Source organism: Corticium candelabrum, chromosome 13 (assembly GCF_963422355.1).
Source record: "Corticium candelabrum chromosome 13, ooCorCand1.1, whole genome shotgun sequence".
Taxonomy (NCBI): Eukaryota; Metazoa; Porifera; class Homoscleromorpha; order Homosclerophorida; family Plakinidae; genus Corticium; species Corticium candelabrum.
Genome location: NC_085097.1, coordinates 7,878,020 through 7,893,717, shown reverse-complemented (window position 1 = coordinate 7,893,717; position 15,698 = coordinate 7,878,020). Strand labels below are relative to the sequence as shown.

Below are 15,698 nucleotides of genomic sequence, written 5' to 3'. Positions count from 1 at the left end.
CATAAGAAGATCGGTACGACACCGAGGAGCACCGAAACAGTTGCGACAAGAGATTGTCATTGAGCGATAGGAGTTAGAACTATCAGAGTAAACACACGACCGCATGGCTGCTGCAAGTTATCATGGACGTTTGCCGGAGTTCAGCCCAGGAATTGACACCGTAGAGGACTATAAAGAGATGTCCTTCTTGTATTGTACAGCTAACTCGGTCGAAGATGGAGACAAACAGAAGGCCGTGTTGTTGACGAGCATCGGAGGGACAACGTACACCCTATTGAAGAACCTAGTAAGACCGCGACTGCCGCAAGATCTCGAGTTGGAGGCGCTGATCGACGTGCTAAAGAGGCACTACCAGCCCAAAGTAGTCGTCATAGTGGAGCGATTCAAGTTCTTCAAAAGACAACAGCGAGAAGGTGAGTCAATCGCTGTGTATTTGTCTGAGCTGCGTCGGCTAGCAAAGGACTGCGAGTTTGGAGAGTATTTACAAACCGCGCTACGCGACCAACTCGTATGTGGGTTGAATAGTGAAGCACTACAAAGGAAAGTGTTGGCAGAGGCAGACCTTACATTAGAGAGGGCTCTGCAAATATATATCGCAGGCATTTGAAGCAGCGAGACAGGAGACTAGGGTTCTTCGTGGGTGTGTACCACAAGGTCCGCCCACTCTGAAGTCTGAGACCGCGTACATTGTTCGGAAAGACACAACAGGTGTCAATACGAAAACCACGAAACACGGAAGTGGTGGCGAACAAGCATGTCACCGATGCGGAACGAAAGGGCATACGCCACAGAATTGTAGATTTAGGACACAAACGTGCCATTCTTGCAAGGGACAGGGGCATATTAGTCGAGTATGCCGAAAGAGAATGCAGAGTAGAGATTCCAATAACGCAACACGTGCAAAGGGGAAGCCCCGAACTACCCATCATGTAGATGTTGTTTATAGTATCTCAAACAAGAGAAGTGTCACAGTGGAAATGGACGTTGCTGGAAGACAGATAGAGTTAGAAATCGATACCGGGGCAACAGTTACGGTTATCCCCACTAGTACATATCAGAAGTACTTGAAACATATACAGTTGCGCCTAAGTATAACCAGATTGCACGCGTACAATGGACAGCCCTTGAATGTGCAAGGAGAAGCGAAAGTTCCTGTAAGATACAAGGGACAGTAAGTAAATGTAAAGTTTCATGTGGTAAAAGTGAAGAACAAGCCCGCCATCCTAGGAAGAGACTGGTTGAAACATTTTAAACTAGATTGGGATTCAATCTTCACTGTACAGAAATTTCAGGCAATAGACCCAGTGGAAACCTTTCCACAGTTGTTTGGCACTGGGGTAGGTACATTGGTTGGATATCAGGCCAACATCATGTTGAATACAGATGCCAAACCAAAGTTTCATCGACCCAGACCGATTCCATATGCCTTGCATAGTAAGGTCGATGCCGAACTCGAACGGATGCGGAAGGAAGGTATTCTGAAACCAGTAGTGAAGAGAGAATGGGCAGCACCCATCGTAGTAGTTCGAAAGGGGGATGAAAATGTTAGAATATGTGGCGACTACAAGGTCACCATCAACCCCTATATTGATTTGGATCAATATCCGATGCCGAATCCAGATGACTTGTTTTCGACCTTAGCAGGAAAGAAGAAATTTTCTCGTTTGGATCTCAAACAAGCGTATCAACAGATGTTAGAAAACCCCACAAGTCAGCAATACCTAACCATTAATACACACAAGGGCATGTTTACGTACACAAGGATGCCATTTGGCATACGCTCAGCACCCGGTATATGGCAACGAGCTATAGATAACGTTCTGTCAGGACTGGACGGAGTCATCTGCTACCTAGATGATATTATAATAATGGGCAACAGTGATGAACAGCATAAGCAAAGGTTATTCAAGGTCTTGGAAAGACTGAACCAAGCCGGAATTAAGCTAAAAATGGAAAAATGTGAATTTGACAAGTTTAAGGTAGAATATTTGGGGCACGTGGTGAGTGCAGAAGGCATATCCCCATCTCGGAGTAAGATGGAAGCGATTCAAAATGCACCTGACCCTAGTAACGTGACTGAATTGAAGGCTTTCTTGGGACTTCTAAATTATTATTGGAAGTTCTTACCTAATTTGTCATCGACATTACAACCACTGTATATCTTATTGAAGAAACAGCAACGTTGGAAGTGGTTGGATCAACAGAGAAAGGCATCCCGGCAGGCAAAACAAACACTAGCGAAGTCGGATTTACTAGTACATTATGATTTGGGTAAGCCCATCAAGTTAAGTTGTGATGCTTCACCATATGGAGTAGGAGCGTGTCTAAGTCATGTCATGGAAGATGCCACTGAACGCCCAGTCGCATTTGCATCACGAACACTAGCTCCAGCTGAAGAATTATGCTCATTTAAAAAATAGGCCCTAGCCTTGATTTATGGAGTAAGACACTTCCATAAATACCTGATGGGAAGGAAATTTACGCTAGTAACCGATCATCGACCGCTACTGAGGATTCTAGGAGCTAAGGAAAGAGTTCCTACGCTAGCAGCTGCACGACTGCAGAGCTGGGCACTCATATTAAGTGCGTACAGCTGTGAGCTAGAATACAGGGCAGGGCAGGATAACAAGGAAGCTGATGTATTGTCTCGACTTCCTATACCAGTAGAAGTGATTGATCCAAATGAACAAATCTTTGGAGTGGATTATTGTGAACCATTGCCCATGACTGCCAAAGAGATTGCAAAGGCAACCCAATTGAATGTGGTGACAAGGAGAGCATATCAATATACTCGATACGGATGGACTACTAGAGATGTGGACCAATCCTTACAACCATTTGCTAAACGTGCTAATGAGTTATCGATCGAAGGAGGCTGCTTATTGTGGGCAGCAGAGTTATCATCCCAGAGGAATTGAGAAAGACCGTATTAGCGCAGATACACGAGGATCATCTGGGGACCAGCAAAATGAAGGCCTTAGCCAGAAGTTATGTGTGATGGCCAAACCTGGACAGGTATAGAGAAGATTTAGCAAGATCATGTGAACAGTGTCAAAACCAGAAGAGTAGACCAAGTACTACTAAACCCTCACATCCATGGATCTACCCAACATCACCATGGGAACGTGTCCATGCAGATTTTGCAGAATTTGCGGGGAAGCAGTATTTACTTATTGTAGATGCCTTCTCTAAATGTCCAGAAGTCCACGAACTTGGTATACATGCTACTACAGGGCAGACAATTGAAGCTATGCGAAGAAGCTTTTCTTGTCATGGATTGCCACAGCGACTTGTAACCGACAACGGTCCTCAGTTTAGGGCACAAGACTTCGAGGAGTTTATGGAGGCCAATGGAATCAAGCATCAATGACTCCACTCTACCATCCTGCATCTAGTGGACAGGTAGAGCGAATAGTACAAGAGTTGAAAAAGAGCTTGAAGGGTCGACCAGCGGGAAGATCGATAAGTCATCGAGTGTCTTCGTTCCTTCTACACTATCGTACGACTCCACATACTGCAACAGGCAAAACTTCTGCCGAACTGTTGATCAAACGAATACCAAGAACCGAGTTATCTTTGTTGCCCCCAGAGGTAAGTGACATTGACAGAGATGAGCAGAGAATCAAGTTCGAGGAAGCTACCAAACGATCAAGACAACTGGATCCTGGTTGTAAAGTCAGTGTGTGGAATCCACGTCAAGATAGTCGTGGTAGATGGTTGGTACGTGGGAATCGTTGAACAACAGCTAGGACCAACCAACTATTTAGTGAATGCGGAAGGACATTCCAGGTAGGTGCATATAGACCAAATGCGGTGGGGAGATCAACGGAGTGTACCAGAAACAGCTGATGTAAGTGTACCAGAGATAGAGGTGGAAGAGATACCAGTACCAGTCATTCCTGTTAAAGAGACAAGACAAGTAGTTCAATCTACTCAACACAAGGACCAAGGTGAGGAGTCTACCTTGATCTCCAAGAAAATGTTATCACCTCCAGAAGACCACGAGATCGAGACTCCCAGACGATATCCAAAGAGACAAAACAGACAACCAATAGCAAGATATCGTGAACAATAGATAAGGACAGCACCAGACTAAGAAAGGGAGAGTGTGGTATAGCGAGCATGCGCTTTAGGTGCGACTGCGGTTTGCGTACGTGTTATATTAGTCTAGCGATAACTAGCGCTGAGTGCACTTGTGCAGTAGAGTACGTGTCGTTCACTGTAGCAGAATAGATTCTGGTATAACCGGTCCACTGAGTCGGTATACGCGATATACTTAGCCTAGACTACAGCGGAGTAGTATTACGGCTGGTGAGCTATACAACAGACGGGAATTTGCTAAGGAGGACGTGCATTGTCCATGACAGCGTCTGTTTGTGGGACAAAGCGGCTCGGCCGACCTGTAAGTACGCTAGTGCGTCTCTATTCATTTCTGTTTTACGGTATCCAAAGTCAGAGCGAACAGACGCCTAGCTAATCTACATGTGCACGTGCATGTTTCCCGCATTGATGTTTTGTTTTGGCTCTGGGGTCACCTCATTACAACAGTAGGCGACGTCTAGCTAGAGAAGCCGCACAAACAACAAGACGCCTAGAGAAGCTGCACAAAGAACGAGACTTTTCCATTCTTGTGAGCTGGAAAATCGGTGGTGAGCTGCTTGTTTGGTCTCCATTTGTAACCTAGGTTTCCCACCAACAAACAGAACAATGATCACGCCCGTTACTTCATCACGTAAGGCGAAGATTGCCAGCCGGCCTTGCGTCGAGGCTCTTCGACTTGTAACATTTGGCTTGTTCCATCATTTGGAAACAACTACATTTGTAACGTGCACTTAGAAACAACGCCTAGCTAATCTAGATGCATTTGTAACGTTCCCACATCTAATTTTGTTTTGGCTCTGGTATCTATGCCACGCCTAAAACCGCCCATAGTTACGACCTCGAAAGCTGCACAAAGAACAATCACCTGCACAAAGAACCGACGAGCGAAAGTTTTAAAAAAAAGAAGCGACGTCCTACGGGACGCTGGCTGACGGACTGCGTAGCTACGTACCCGTCGTACACGGTAGCAGCCAGTCACGTGACTTACCTCAAGCTCGACCTGTAACCATTTCAATAAGTATTGGGTACAGCCCGCTGGCGAGTGTATAAACGAAATACATCCCGCTCCGCCCACGAGTTGGCACGAGGGCGAAGCCCGAGTGCTAACAAGCTGGGCGCAGCGGGGTGTATTGGTTTATACACTTACCAGAAGGTCTATAACCGGCTTGTAGCACCCAGCTGAGGCGTTGATATCCTCTAGGCGCGGGAGTTCAAATCAGTCGTGTAGCAAAATGTTCTGAAATCGACCTAGCTTGGGCATTGAAACAGCACAATTACCAGTTATTGATTTTTTGGAAGCTAGTAAACTGCTAGACGTTGATGTTGTTTCTGATCAGTAGTCTTCTCAATCTCGTTTCCAATTTCATCCAGTAGTTTTCATAAGTTTCTTGATTTGTGTGTTCCCCCTAGCCCCACAAAAGCTACTGCATGTGCGGTTAGAGTTTTCAACGAATGGAAGAAATGGAGAAACAAGCAGCCAACCGAAGAGGGAGCGCTCGGGCGGTACGTGCATGATCTGCATGTTACGAACAACAGAAAAATGAACTACTGGCTTGCAAGGTTTATGAATGAAGTTCGGAGGCAAGATGGAAAGCCGTATCCACCTTCTACCATGTAGCTGGTTTACAGCGTTCTGTGCGCGCAAGTATCTTTCTATAGCTGGACGCCTAACCACGGTTAATTTTTTCCAGAAGGACGACTCTCAGTTTAGTTTCCTCAGGTCTGCACTTGCTACACGCATGAAAGAACTCATGATTTCCGTACGCATCCGTAGACCCACGTTATTGTTTGTTCTGGCTGACAGATACGTTTCAGTAGCCTAATTGTTATGTTCACAAACAATTCACATCTTGATAAACCAGTAGCCCCAGGCAGTCATACAGCCCGATTTATTGACCGGTCAATATGTAGCGGAAGTGGGATATGTCATTTATTGTAAGCGAATATTGGACACTGATTGGCGCAGACAAAGCTAGGGTGCTACAATGCTTCTTATTTATTAATATTACCCACATCATACCATTCTGTCATACGATTTTGTCATAGCGCGACTAATTTACCTTCAAAGTGCATACCGGCCGAGGGTTTGCACTTCAAGTGCTTCTTCATTCATGTTTGCAATTGTTAGGACCTGTCGGACATAAACAACAGAACTCACCTGTTGTAAGGGTATGCGAGGTCATACGGGGAGTGGGTGTTGAGTTAGCTTTGAGCGCGAACATGTCTAACAGTACTTCTACCGTTACAACTGGTGACCGGAGTGGGATCGAAGTCAACACGCCTCGCACCTTCACAGGAGAAGGGAACCTAGCGGTATGGTTAAAGAAAGTAGACGTGTGGGCCGCCTTGAAAGGTTACAGCGGGGAAAAGAAAGCTCTGGCCATGGCATCGCGCCTAGATGGACCAGCTTTCGAGTGCTATGCGCGCATGAGCGAAGAACACCAAAAAGACCCAGCAGTGGTTGCAGACGAGCTCAAGCAGGATTTGGCAAAGCAGAGAGAGATCGAGATACAGCTATATACGAGCTTACAGGACGATCTTGGCGTCCAGGTGAGTCTCCAGCTTCATTTGCACATGATATTTGCCGCCTTGCTAAACTGGCATATCCCGGATTTGGCGCGGATGCGCTCGATACCATAGCGAGGGATTGTTTTTTGAAAGGACTACCACCGGAGCTACGCGTGGCTCTACGGCGAGACCCGCAAACTACAACCAAGAAGGTTCAAGACCTAGCCCCAGAAGTCGTACGATTACAACTAGCTGCGGTGGGAAGCACGACACCGCAGACTGCACGCGTTGCCCAGGCAACGGTTACAGACCCGGATGCATCTCACGCTAGCCCGTCTTTAGTAGATCAGATTGCAGAGCGAGTCTATCAATTGATGACTGATCACGACGACAGCACCAGCGAGACGGAAACCAGCCACGTGCAGGTAGTACGACACAAGACAGCTTCGTCAAGAAGCAGGTACTCTGGCTATTCAAATAGCGGTCCACAAATGCGATCATGCATTTTTCACGAATGCTCCATTTGTGGTGAAGACAATCACACGAGAAAGTTCTGCCCTCATCGCGACCATTGCTACCGCTGTTTGAAACCGGGGCACTACGCACGTGACTGTAGAGCTAACCAACCGTCCAGGCCTCTTTTCGGAAAAGGCGTGTTATGGTCCTAGCAGTTGAAAAGCACGAGCTTCTTCGTGTTGATGTACAACTTGGTGGGCCGGGTTATCACCCTTTTCTTGTTGACACGGGGGCAGAAATTAGTCTTATTCCCGCGTCGCTCGCCTCCAATATTAAAGGCAAGATTAACCGGCAATTGTCCCGACAACCGGTCATGGTTGATGGGTCTAGCATCCGCTGCGAAGGCACGGTTACTTGTAGGATACGTTTTGGACCACGAGATATTTCAGCGCAATTCTACATTGTGCCGGGTATCACGGAGGGCATTCTGGGACTCGATACGTTATCTCATCTGGACTTACAAATTGACACGAGAACGCGACGGTTGCTCATTGATGGTCATGCCATACCCGAATGTGAATGGCTTCGCCCTCCTGAACGATCACGCTCGCAGATCCAGCTGGTCAGGTTCGGGAAAGTGTATGCTACTACTGATGAATACATTGCTCCTGGCCAAGAATACACTGTTTGGGGCAAGGTTCACTGCCCAGGTCTACGTCCAGGCGAGACATACACGGGTGTAGTGGAAGTAACAGAGCGGTTGCCGGCCTCCCACGGCCTTGTGGGATGCTGTACGCTTGCCATTGGGGGACCATCACGACACGTCCCAGTCAAGGTTTTCAACTTGTCAGAAGAAACAGTACGCATCCACAAGAACCAGAGCTTAGCAGAGTTCACAGAGGCAACCACATCTACCAACGCAACCACAGGACCGCCAGACGTTGACAAGATCACGACCGGAAATCATCTCACAGATGAACAATCAAGACGACTACAACGTTTGCTTTGTAAGTATGAGACCGTGTTTGCTTACGATGGAAATGAAGGACGAACGTCTACCATTGAGCACACGATTAAGCTGACAGATGACACACCAGTGGCTTCTAGATATCGGCGCACCCCGAGCGGGTGGAGACATGAGATCGAAAGTGAAGTTCAAAGGTTACGGAATAACGGTGTTATCAGATCGTCAACGTCCTCATATGCGGCTCCAATTTGTCCCGTAAAGAAGAAGGACGGGACTATGCGCCTCTGCATTGACTATCGCCAATTAAACGCACGTACTAAGAGCGATGCGTTTCCCACGGGCAACGTATTGGACGTTATCGACAACATGGCTGGCGCGCGATACTTCAGCACAATTGATCTTGCACAAGGCTATCACCAGGTACCAGTCGCTGAGGCCGACAGAGAGAAAACCGCTTTCCGTACTTCATCCGGTCTCTGGGAATTTACTCGGATGCCGTTCGGGTTGAAAGGAGCGCCCGCGACCTTTTGTAGGCTGATGGCCCATGTTCTCGGACATATGTCGCCAACGCAGTTGGCGCTCTATATGGACGACATTTGCGTTATTTCTGCAACGTTCGACTCTCATCTGGAACGCCTCGAGGCCACGTTCAAAAATCTTTTGGCCCACGGTCTCCGCATCAAAGCACATAAATGCAGTTTCGCTATGGCGGAAGTCATCTTCTGTGGACACAAACTTAGCGCCGAGGGGATACAACCTTCCAGCACTAAACTGGATGCCATCAGCAGGTTGCCCGTTCCATCTACACCTACCGAAGTCAAAACTTTTCTCGGGGCGACTGGATGGTACAGAAAGTTTATTAGGAACTACGCCACGACAGCTACCCCTCTCACAAAACTAACACATGCGGGAGTAGCATTCAATTGGACGCACGAGTGCCAGACAGCGTTCGAGACATTAAAACTACAATTGATGAAGTCACCGTTGCTAAGTCACATTCGTCCGGTCGGCACTCTCATTCTGACAACGGATGCCTCTACCGTTGGTCTGGGTGCAGAACTCGCTCAGGAGACACACGAAGGGACACATCCTGTCGCATTTTTTTTAGCAAAGCTATAACTAAAATGGAACGGAATTACTCGACATACGACCGCGAATTGCTCGCTATAGTATCAGCTATTCGGCACTTTCGCCACCACCTGCTCGGCAGGCGGTTTGTGCTACGGACTGACCACAGACCATTGCAATATTTTCCCGTCATCCGAGACCCTTGGGGTAGACGCGCCCGATGGCTTGCGGAACTACAGCTGTATGATTTCAGCATCCAGTACGTTGAAGGTACCCAGAATTGCGTCGCAGATGCTTTGAGCCGTTTGGGTTTTGCAAAGGAACCCACTGACACAATTGCCAACGTCACAAGTCACGACAAGTCATCACAATTTTTGGAAGACGACATTCGGACTGCCCAAGCAGCAGACTCTGATATCGCGGTAGTCATTAGACTTCTCCAGTCTCGTTGTCTTTCGTCAGCCGACGCCTCCTCTAGTGTGAAAAGTTTTCTGCGACATGATCTTTATCTTGAAGAAGACATCGTTTGGCGCAAGGCGCACGACTCGAGACAGTTGGTCGTACCACTCTCGCTTGTACCACGAGTCTTACAAGTGGCGCACGATGACCCTACGGCAGGACACCAGGGAGCCAACAAAACTCTCGACAGGCTACTCGCACGTTTTTGGTGGCCTACAGTGCGCCAGGATGTTGCTGCATATACCCAGTCGTGCCACCGTTGCGGAGAACGCAACCATCCGACTGCTGCAGCTAAAGCTCCGCTTTGCCAACGCCCTCGCCCTTCTCGTCCGTTCTATATCGTGGAGACAGATATTAAAGGGCCATTGCCACTGTCCCCAGACGGATACCGCTACATTCTAGTCTTCCAAGATGCTTTCAGCAAGTATGCGGAAATGACACCTATTGCAACCGCGTCGGCCCACACCGTTAGCACCAAATTGAAAGAGTGGATCGGACGCTACGGCATCCCGCGTACCATCCATTCCGACAAAGGTGCTTGCTATACGAGCACGACGTTTAACGAATTGTGTGCTAAGTATGGGATCCGGCACACTGTCTCTTCAGCCTACCACCCGCAAGCTAATGGCTCAGTTGAGCGGTTGAACCGTTCTATAGGAACAACTCTGGCAAAAGTCGTTCACCGCTCTCAAACCGACTGGCCAGATCGACTACCAGACGTACAGTTGGCATACAACTCTGCCAAGCATGACACGAATAATGCGTCTCCATTTCGCATCATTTTTAAACAGGGAGCCCGCACAATGACAGATTCCTTGGCGGACCATCTCCAATCCACACCGCAAGCAGATATACAGCAATCACAAGAACGAAACGGTTCCTCTTTACATCCCCAACCGACAGATACATTACAGTGCACACAAGAACTATATGACCGCGTCGCAGACCATCTTAATATCGCCACCTTTAATCAACAAACGCGGTACAACCAGAGCACACGCCATACGGCCCTGGCGACCACGTATGGCTCTACCAGCCACGTGTCCCTCGTGGCAAGGCACGTACACTAACACCGTATTGGACTGGACCTTACGTTATTGTGAAGCGTTGCTCAGAGGTCACTTATGTAATTCGTAAGCTAGACGGCAGAAAAGAAAACATCGCTCACTACAACCGTATGAAGCCTTATACAAATCGTCGTCCACCAGTGCCTCCCGGAAACACGCAGCCACGCAGTCCACCTACAAGCTCACCACCTACCGGCGTTGATAAGGCGCAAGAGAACCAGAGAGAATCGGAGTGGACGACTGCGGACGAAGCGACACCATCTACCGATGACGAACAACAACTGCGCGAACGACGCAATGCGGATCGCCCACGACGCCAGCCCAGAATGCCAATACGTCTCGACGATTATATCATAGACACTGATATGACTTAACGTAATTAATTATTATGAACAGATTGAGTTGAGTTATATAACGTTGCGTGGTACTTTTTAGTCTAGAGTACCAATGAGAGACGTCTGGACCCGCTCTCATTTAAGGGGGGAGTAGTGTAAGGGTACGCGAGGTCATACGGGGAGTGGGTGTTGAGTTAGCTTTGAGCGCGAACATGTCTAACAGTACTTCTACCGTTACACTGTCTACAACTGCTGACTCGAAATCGATCGCTTTCTTTTTACGATAATTATACGGGAATGTAACATTACGTAACCATGAGAGATTCTATGTCCCGTATACAATGACTCTACTTACGACTAACAGACTATTTACGGACTTTGCGGTTACGCGAAACGACAGTCGCTATGTAGGATTTTAATTAAATACATTTACAGGTAGCACGTCTAGACAGAAAATAGCGTGTATATTTTCGTATTTCTTCGCGACAATCACAATACTCCTCCTAGCGTGCACGTGTACGTACGTGGTGTTCAGGACTTTGAAGGCTCATAGCTGTAGAAGCGACAGTTTAAACACAGCTTCAATTTCTAGTTAATTAATTAAGGAAGGCCTATTACGAGTACATGTCTACGTGAGGAAGCAAAAGCTGTTGAACAGTTTTTGGTTACAAACGCGCACTGGGGCTGTGGGTATTGTCAGACTGGTTTACTAAAACTAAACAGTGATAATGGTGGTTGCAAACGTGCAGTGAAGTGTTGATATCTTACAGATTTGTGTGATTGACTTTCAGCAAGTTCAAAGTTTGTTTACTCAGCAGTCATTAGTGGCTGTAAAAATTGCAATCAATTGTGACATTTGCTGTCCATCCTATACTGAGCTAAAATAGCAATTCCTGCTTACAACAACTACACATAAAAAGCAACGACTAAAAGCAGACAGTTATGTAGAGATAACAACAATAACCCACGTATGTCATTCCTTCCCTCCTTTGCCCTACTAAAGCTCCCTAGTAATGCTCCCCATAGCTGGTAATGCTTGTGAGAGCAGCTAGCAGTCCAATTGTGAAGTTGCCTCCCTTTTTTCAAGTTAGATGTGAATGACCTCAACAACATCCATGCTCCTGCCTTCCAAGTTTCCTCTAACTGTCCTCCTTCCTGCAGTTGATTTGTATGAATCTGTTGACTTTTGTGTGATCAAAATGGTGAAAGCCATCTCAGCAGTTGGTCGTTCAGCAGGTCTATTGCGTGTCATTTGCAAGCACATATCCAACAGATCAGGATCTTTAATCTTTCGTATTTGACTTCGCCTTTCTGTAGGAATTGGTGACAGACCCGTAAACAACTCAGTCAGGGTCACACCCAGACTGTAAACATCAGACTCTCGTGTGCTACGAGCTGACCTACCATCACTGCAAGGAAATTTCTCAGGTGCACAATATTCAAGACTCAGAGCACCTAGAGAGGTGCTGTTGTTGATCATGTGACTTGCACCAAGATCACCCACTTTAGCTACCATATCACGAGTGATCATCACATTGGTAGTACGGATATCACAATGAACATAAGGCTTAGGACGCAGACAATGCATATACGTAATGGCAGCAGTAGTATCTGTAGCTACGTCGATCTGCTCTCGGAACGACAGATAGCAATGGTAGCTCTTTGAAGCACGTACTGCCTTCATTAGATCACTAAGTGAGCCTTGAAGAAGCTCCATCACAATTTGGATGGGAATTTCATTCTTCATCACACCACCATAGATAGGGACGAGGTTGGGATGATGCAATTGACTGCAGACGGTCAGTTCTCTCTTGAAAACTGGTGCCAGTTGAGGAAGCCTCAGAATCTCATGAAACGTTTTGACAGCAACAGGGACATCACACCAGTGACCCACTTGAACGACTACACAAAGAATGTACATAGTAGCATACTCATACAACTTTATTTAAATCCAATGACACCTTAAATGTATGATCTAATTGACTATCTCACCTCCATATGATCCTTCTCCCAATATCTTGCCATCAAGTTGCAATTTATTTGCCTGAATTTCCAGGGCATTCAAATATTGATTGAGCTGTTCCTCCTTCTCTTCCAAAGCCCCTTCAGCACACTCACGTTGTGCTTGAACACGACGTACTTCCTGCCTTTTCTCAGCTGCTAGCTGTTCCTTATCAGCTGCTAGCTGTTCATTCTCAGCTGCTAACTGTTCCTTGTCAGCTACTAGCTGTTCGTTGTCAGCTGCTAGCTGTTCGTTGTCAGCTGCTAGCTGTTCCTTATCAGCTGCTAGCTGTTCATTCTCAGCTGCTAGCTGTTCTTTGTCAGCTGCTAGCTGTTCATTCTCAGCTGCTAACTGTTCCTTGTCAGCTACTAGCTGTTCGTTGTCAGCTGCTAGCTGTTCGTTGTCAGCTGCTAGCTGTTCGTTGTCAGCTGCTAGCTGTTCCTTGTCAGCTGCTAACTGTTCATTCTCTGCAATTTTTTGGTCTAGTCTTGCCCTTGTCTCTCTTTGCTGTAATTGCTGACTTGCTTCTTTTCCTTCCTGATGTGAAACTGAAGACAGCCGTTTATCATCTCGCCGTTGAACAGGTACTGACGACCGCTGTGAAAAGAATGCATAGGACTTATAGTAATTATTCACTACAGTAGGATGTCACAATATATCAGAACGCTTCAGTCAATTGAATGGGAGGTGCTACAAACCCACTTTGTGTGCAAAATTAGTTTATATGCCTATGTGCAGTAACAGTCTACAGGGTGTTCTCATTCACTTTTCTGTCTATAACTTTGAATCTCTTAAATGTGCAACAGAGAATGAAGTGGGAATTCATGCAATCAGTGTTCAGTCTTTGATACCTTAATGAGGTATAGTTGCCTACTACTATAGAGTAGAGTAATGGTCACATGTATACCATGTCTGACGGTGAGGTATCACTTGACAAAGATGGAATATCGTGTCTGGTAATTGATGTCAATTAGTTAATTAGGTATCAGGAATATTCAACAGTTCAGGGTCCCAAAGCATTCAGATAAGCAACATCTTATTGTACAGTAAAATACAGTATTTGTTTGAATCCTTTCTAGTGCTGTGGCACAGCCAATGCATAGATGGATAACAAGATTAGACTCATTATCACTGCAAACTGACACCATCCATAGCACTAATGTCTCAAGCAAAATCATCATCAAATGTTCATTTGCACAAAATATCACATAATTATTACAGTTTACATAACATACATGCTGCAAATAGCAGACAAACACTACGCTATACACATTACTTTAATTAGGTGGCGATTAAGTCCACCCACGCGAAACAACGCCGAATTTCACTTGTTACAAAAAAAAACTAACGAACTCAAAACAGCTATACCATTCAGCAACAACACCCCGAAAGAAGTCCTTCTAATTCGGACGACGCGAAGAGCTCTAGAAAGTCAAAAAAAGTCGTCTGGACAGCCGGTGCGGCTCCAAGCAGTCGTTTTCTTCGTCAAATTGCGCCGCATTCTGAAACGTACGGGAGTTTTGAAGCATCACGTGGATATAACGAAGTCCCGGCTATCATCTCTGACGTTCTACGTGCCTTCGTTAAGCCTCGAATTTCCAGACCAGAAAGCGCGCGAAGCGCGCGAACTCTACTGTCTGTTCCCCATAAGTGTGAACTTTGAAAATCATTAATATCTCCGCTGTTTTTAGGACTTCCGCGATGATCTCGGTATGCTTAGAAACCACTAGGTCTGGCATTTCTGTTTATCAAATTATCTAAGCCCTTCCTACAAACGAAACGGAAGGATAATACTTGTGCATATCAAACACAAACGGGTGGAGCAACGGTTATTATCCAATTATCTTGTAAGACCAACGGATCAGCAACTGGAACCATTTAAGATAATTGGTGTAATATGGTCCAACTGGAGCAGCTCCTAGTGCTCTAATGAGCACACCTGGTGTGACCTCTACTTCACTACTCACTTCCGAGTTCACACTTACGGGGAATACACAGTACTCTGGACCAAGTCGATACTAAAATGATTTCGGAAGTATTTATCAATAGCGATGCTAAATGGTGTCTAACAGCGTAGGATCGTTTTACCTAGATCAACATATCATTTGTAAATGCCATGAAGGCCTGTCCACACTAGACCAGAATGGATCGCGATCGGATCGCGATCCGATCGGGATAGCGAGCGTCCACACTGCACTTTGAAAACGATACCTCCGCCTCATTTCGCTATCACGTGACTGATGACCGATGTGTATGTGTGGTTTCTTTGCTTGTAGAAATCGTTGATACAGCGACGTAAGGTGAGCGAGAACAAAGACGAGTGAGGAGTGTTAGGGTGCGTTCGAATACTAGTTCTAGAACTGGAATTGTAGGGGGAGAAAAGTTCTATAGCGTTCGATTGGTAGTTCTAACAGTTCTAGAACTGTCAGAACAGTTCTAGCAGTTCTGCCTAGCGAGCTGGAATTGTTGGAACTGTCACGCCCTAAATGCAAAATTCCCGGAGGTTGACGAAGTGAAATGATGGGTACAGATGCTGAGGCCGTTGTGGACCTTCTTGTTTGCTATAATGAACACTTGTGGCGACCATCGGCTTGCCGAACACCAGAAGAACGACATTTGGGACTGATTACAGTGACCTTCTTGGCGCGAGCAGCTCCAAAAAACCGAAAGCGAAAGCACTGATGATGTCCGAACAGACTACAAGAAGTGGAGTAGAAACGTCATGCTACTTCGTA

General features: G+C 46.4%; 1 protein-coding gene across 1 annotated transcript; it reads right to left on the bottom strand.

The window, feature by feature from the left end:
- Positions 1-11,813: 11,813 nt before the first annotated feature.
- Positions 11,814-14,479, bottom strand: LOC134188729 (probable serine/threonine-protein kinase DDB_G0271682). The gene is made up of 3 exons (XM_062656912.1): positions 14,332-14,479; positions 12,954-13,560; positions 11,814-12,863 (listed from the first exon to the last, which is right to left on the bottom strand). The coding sequence occupies exons 1-3, from the start codon at positions 14,332-14,334 to the stop codon at positions 12,049-12,051; spliced, it is 1,425 nt and encodes a 474-aa protein (XP_062512896.1). The 5' UTR covers positions 14,335-14,479; the 3' UTR covers positions 11,814-12,048.
- Between the last annotated feature and the right edge of the window lie 1,219 nt (positions 14,480-15,698).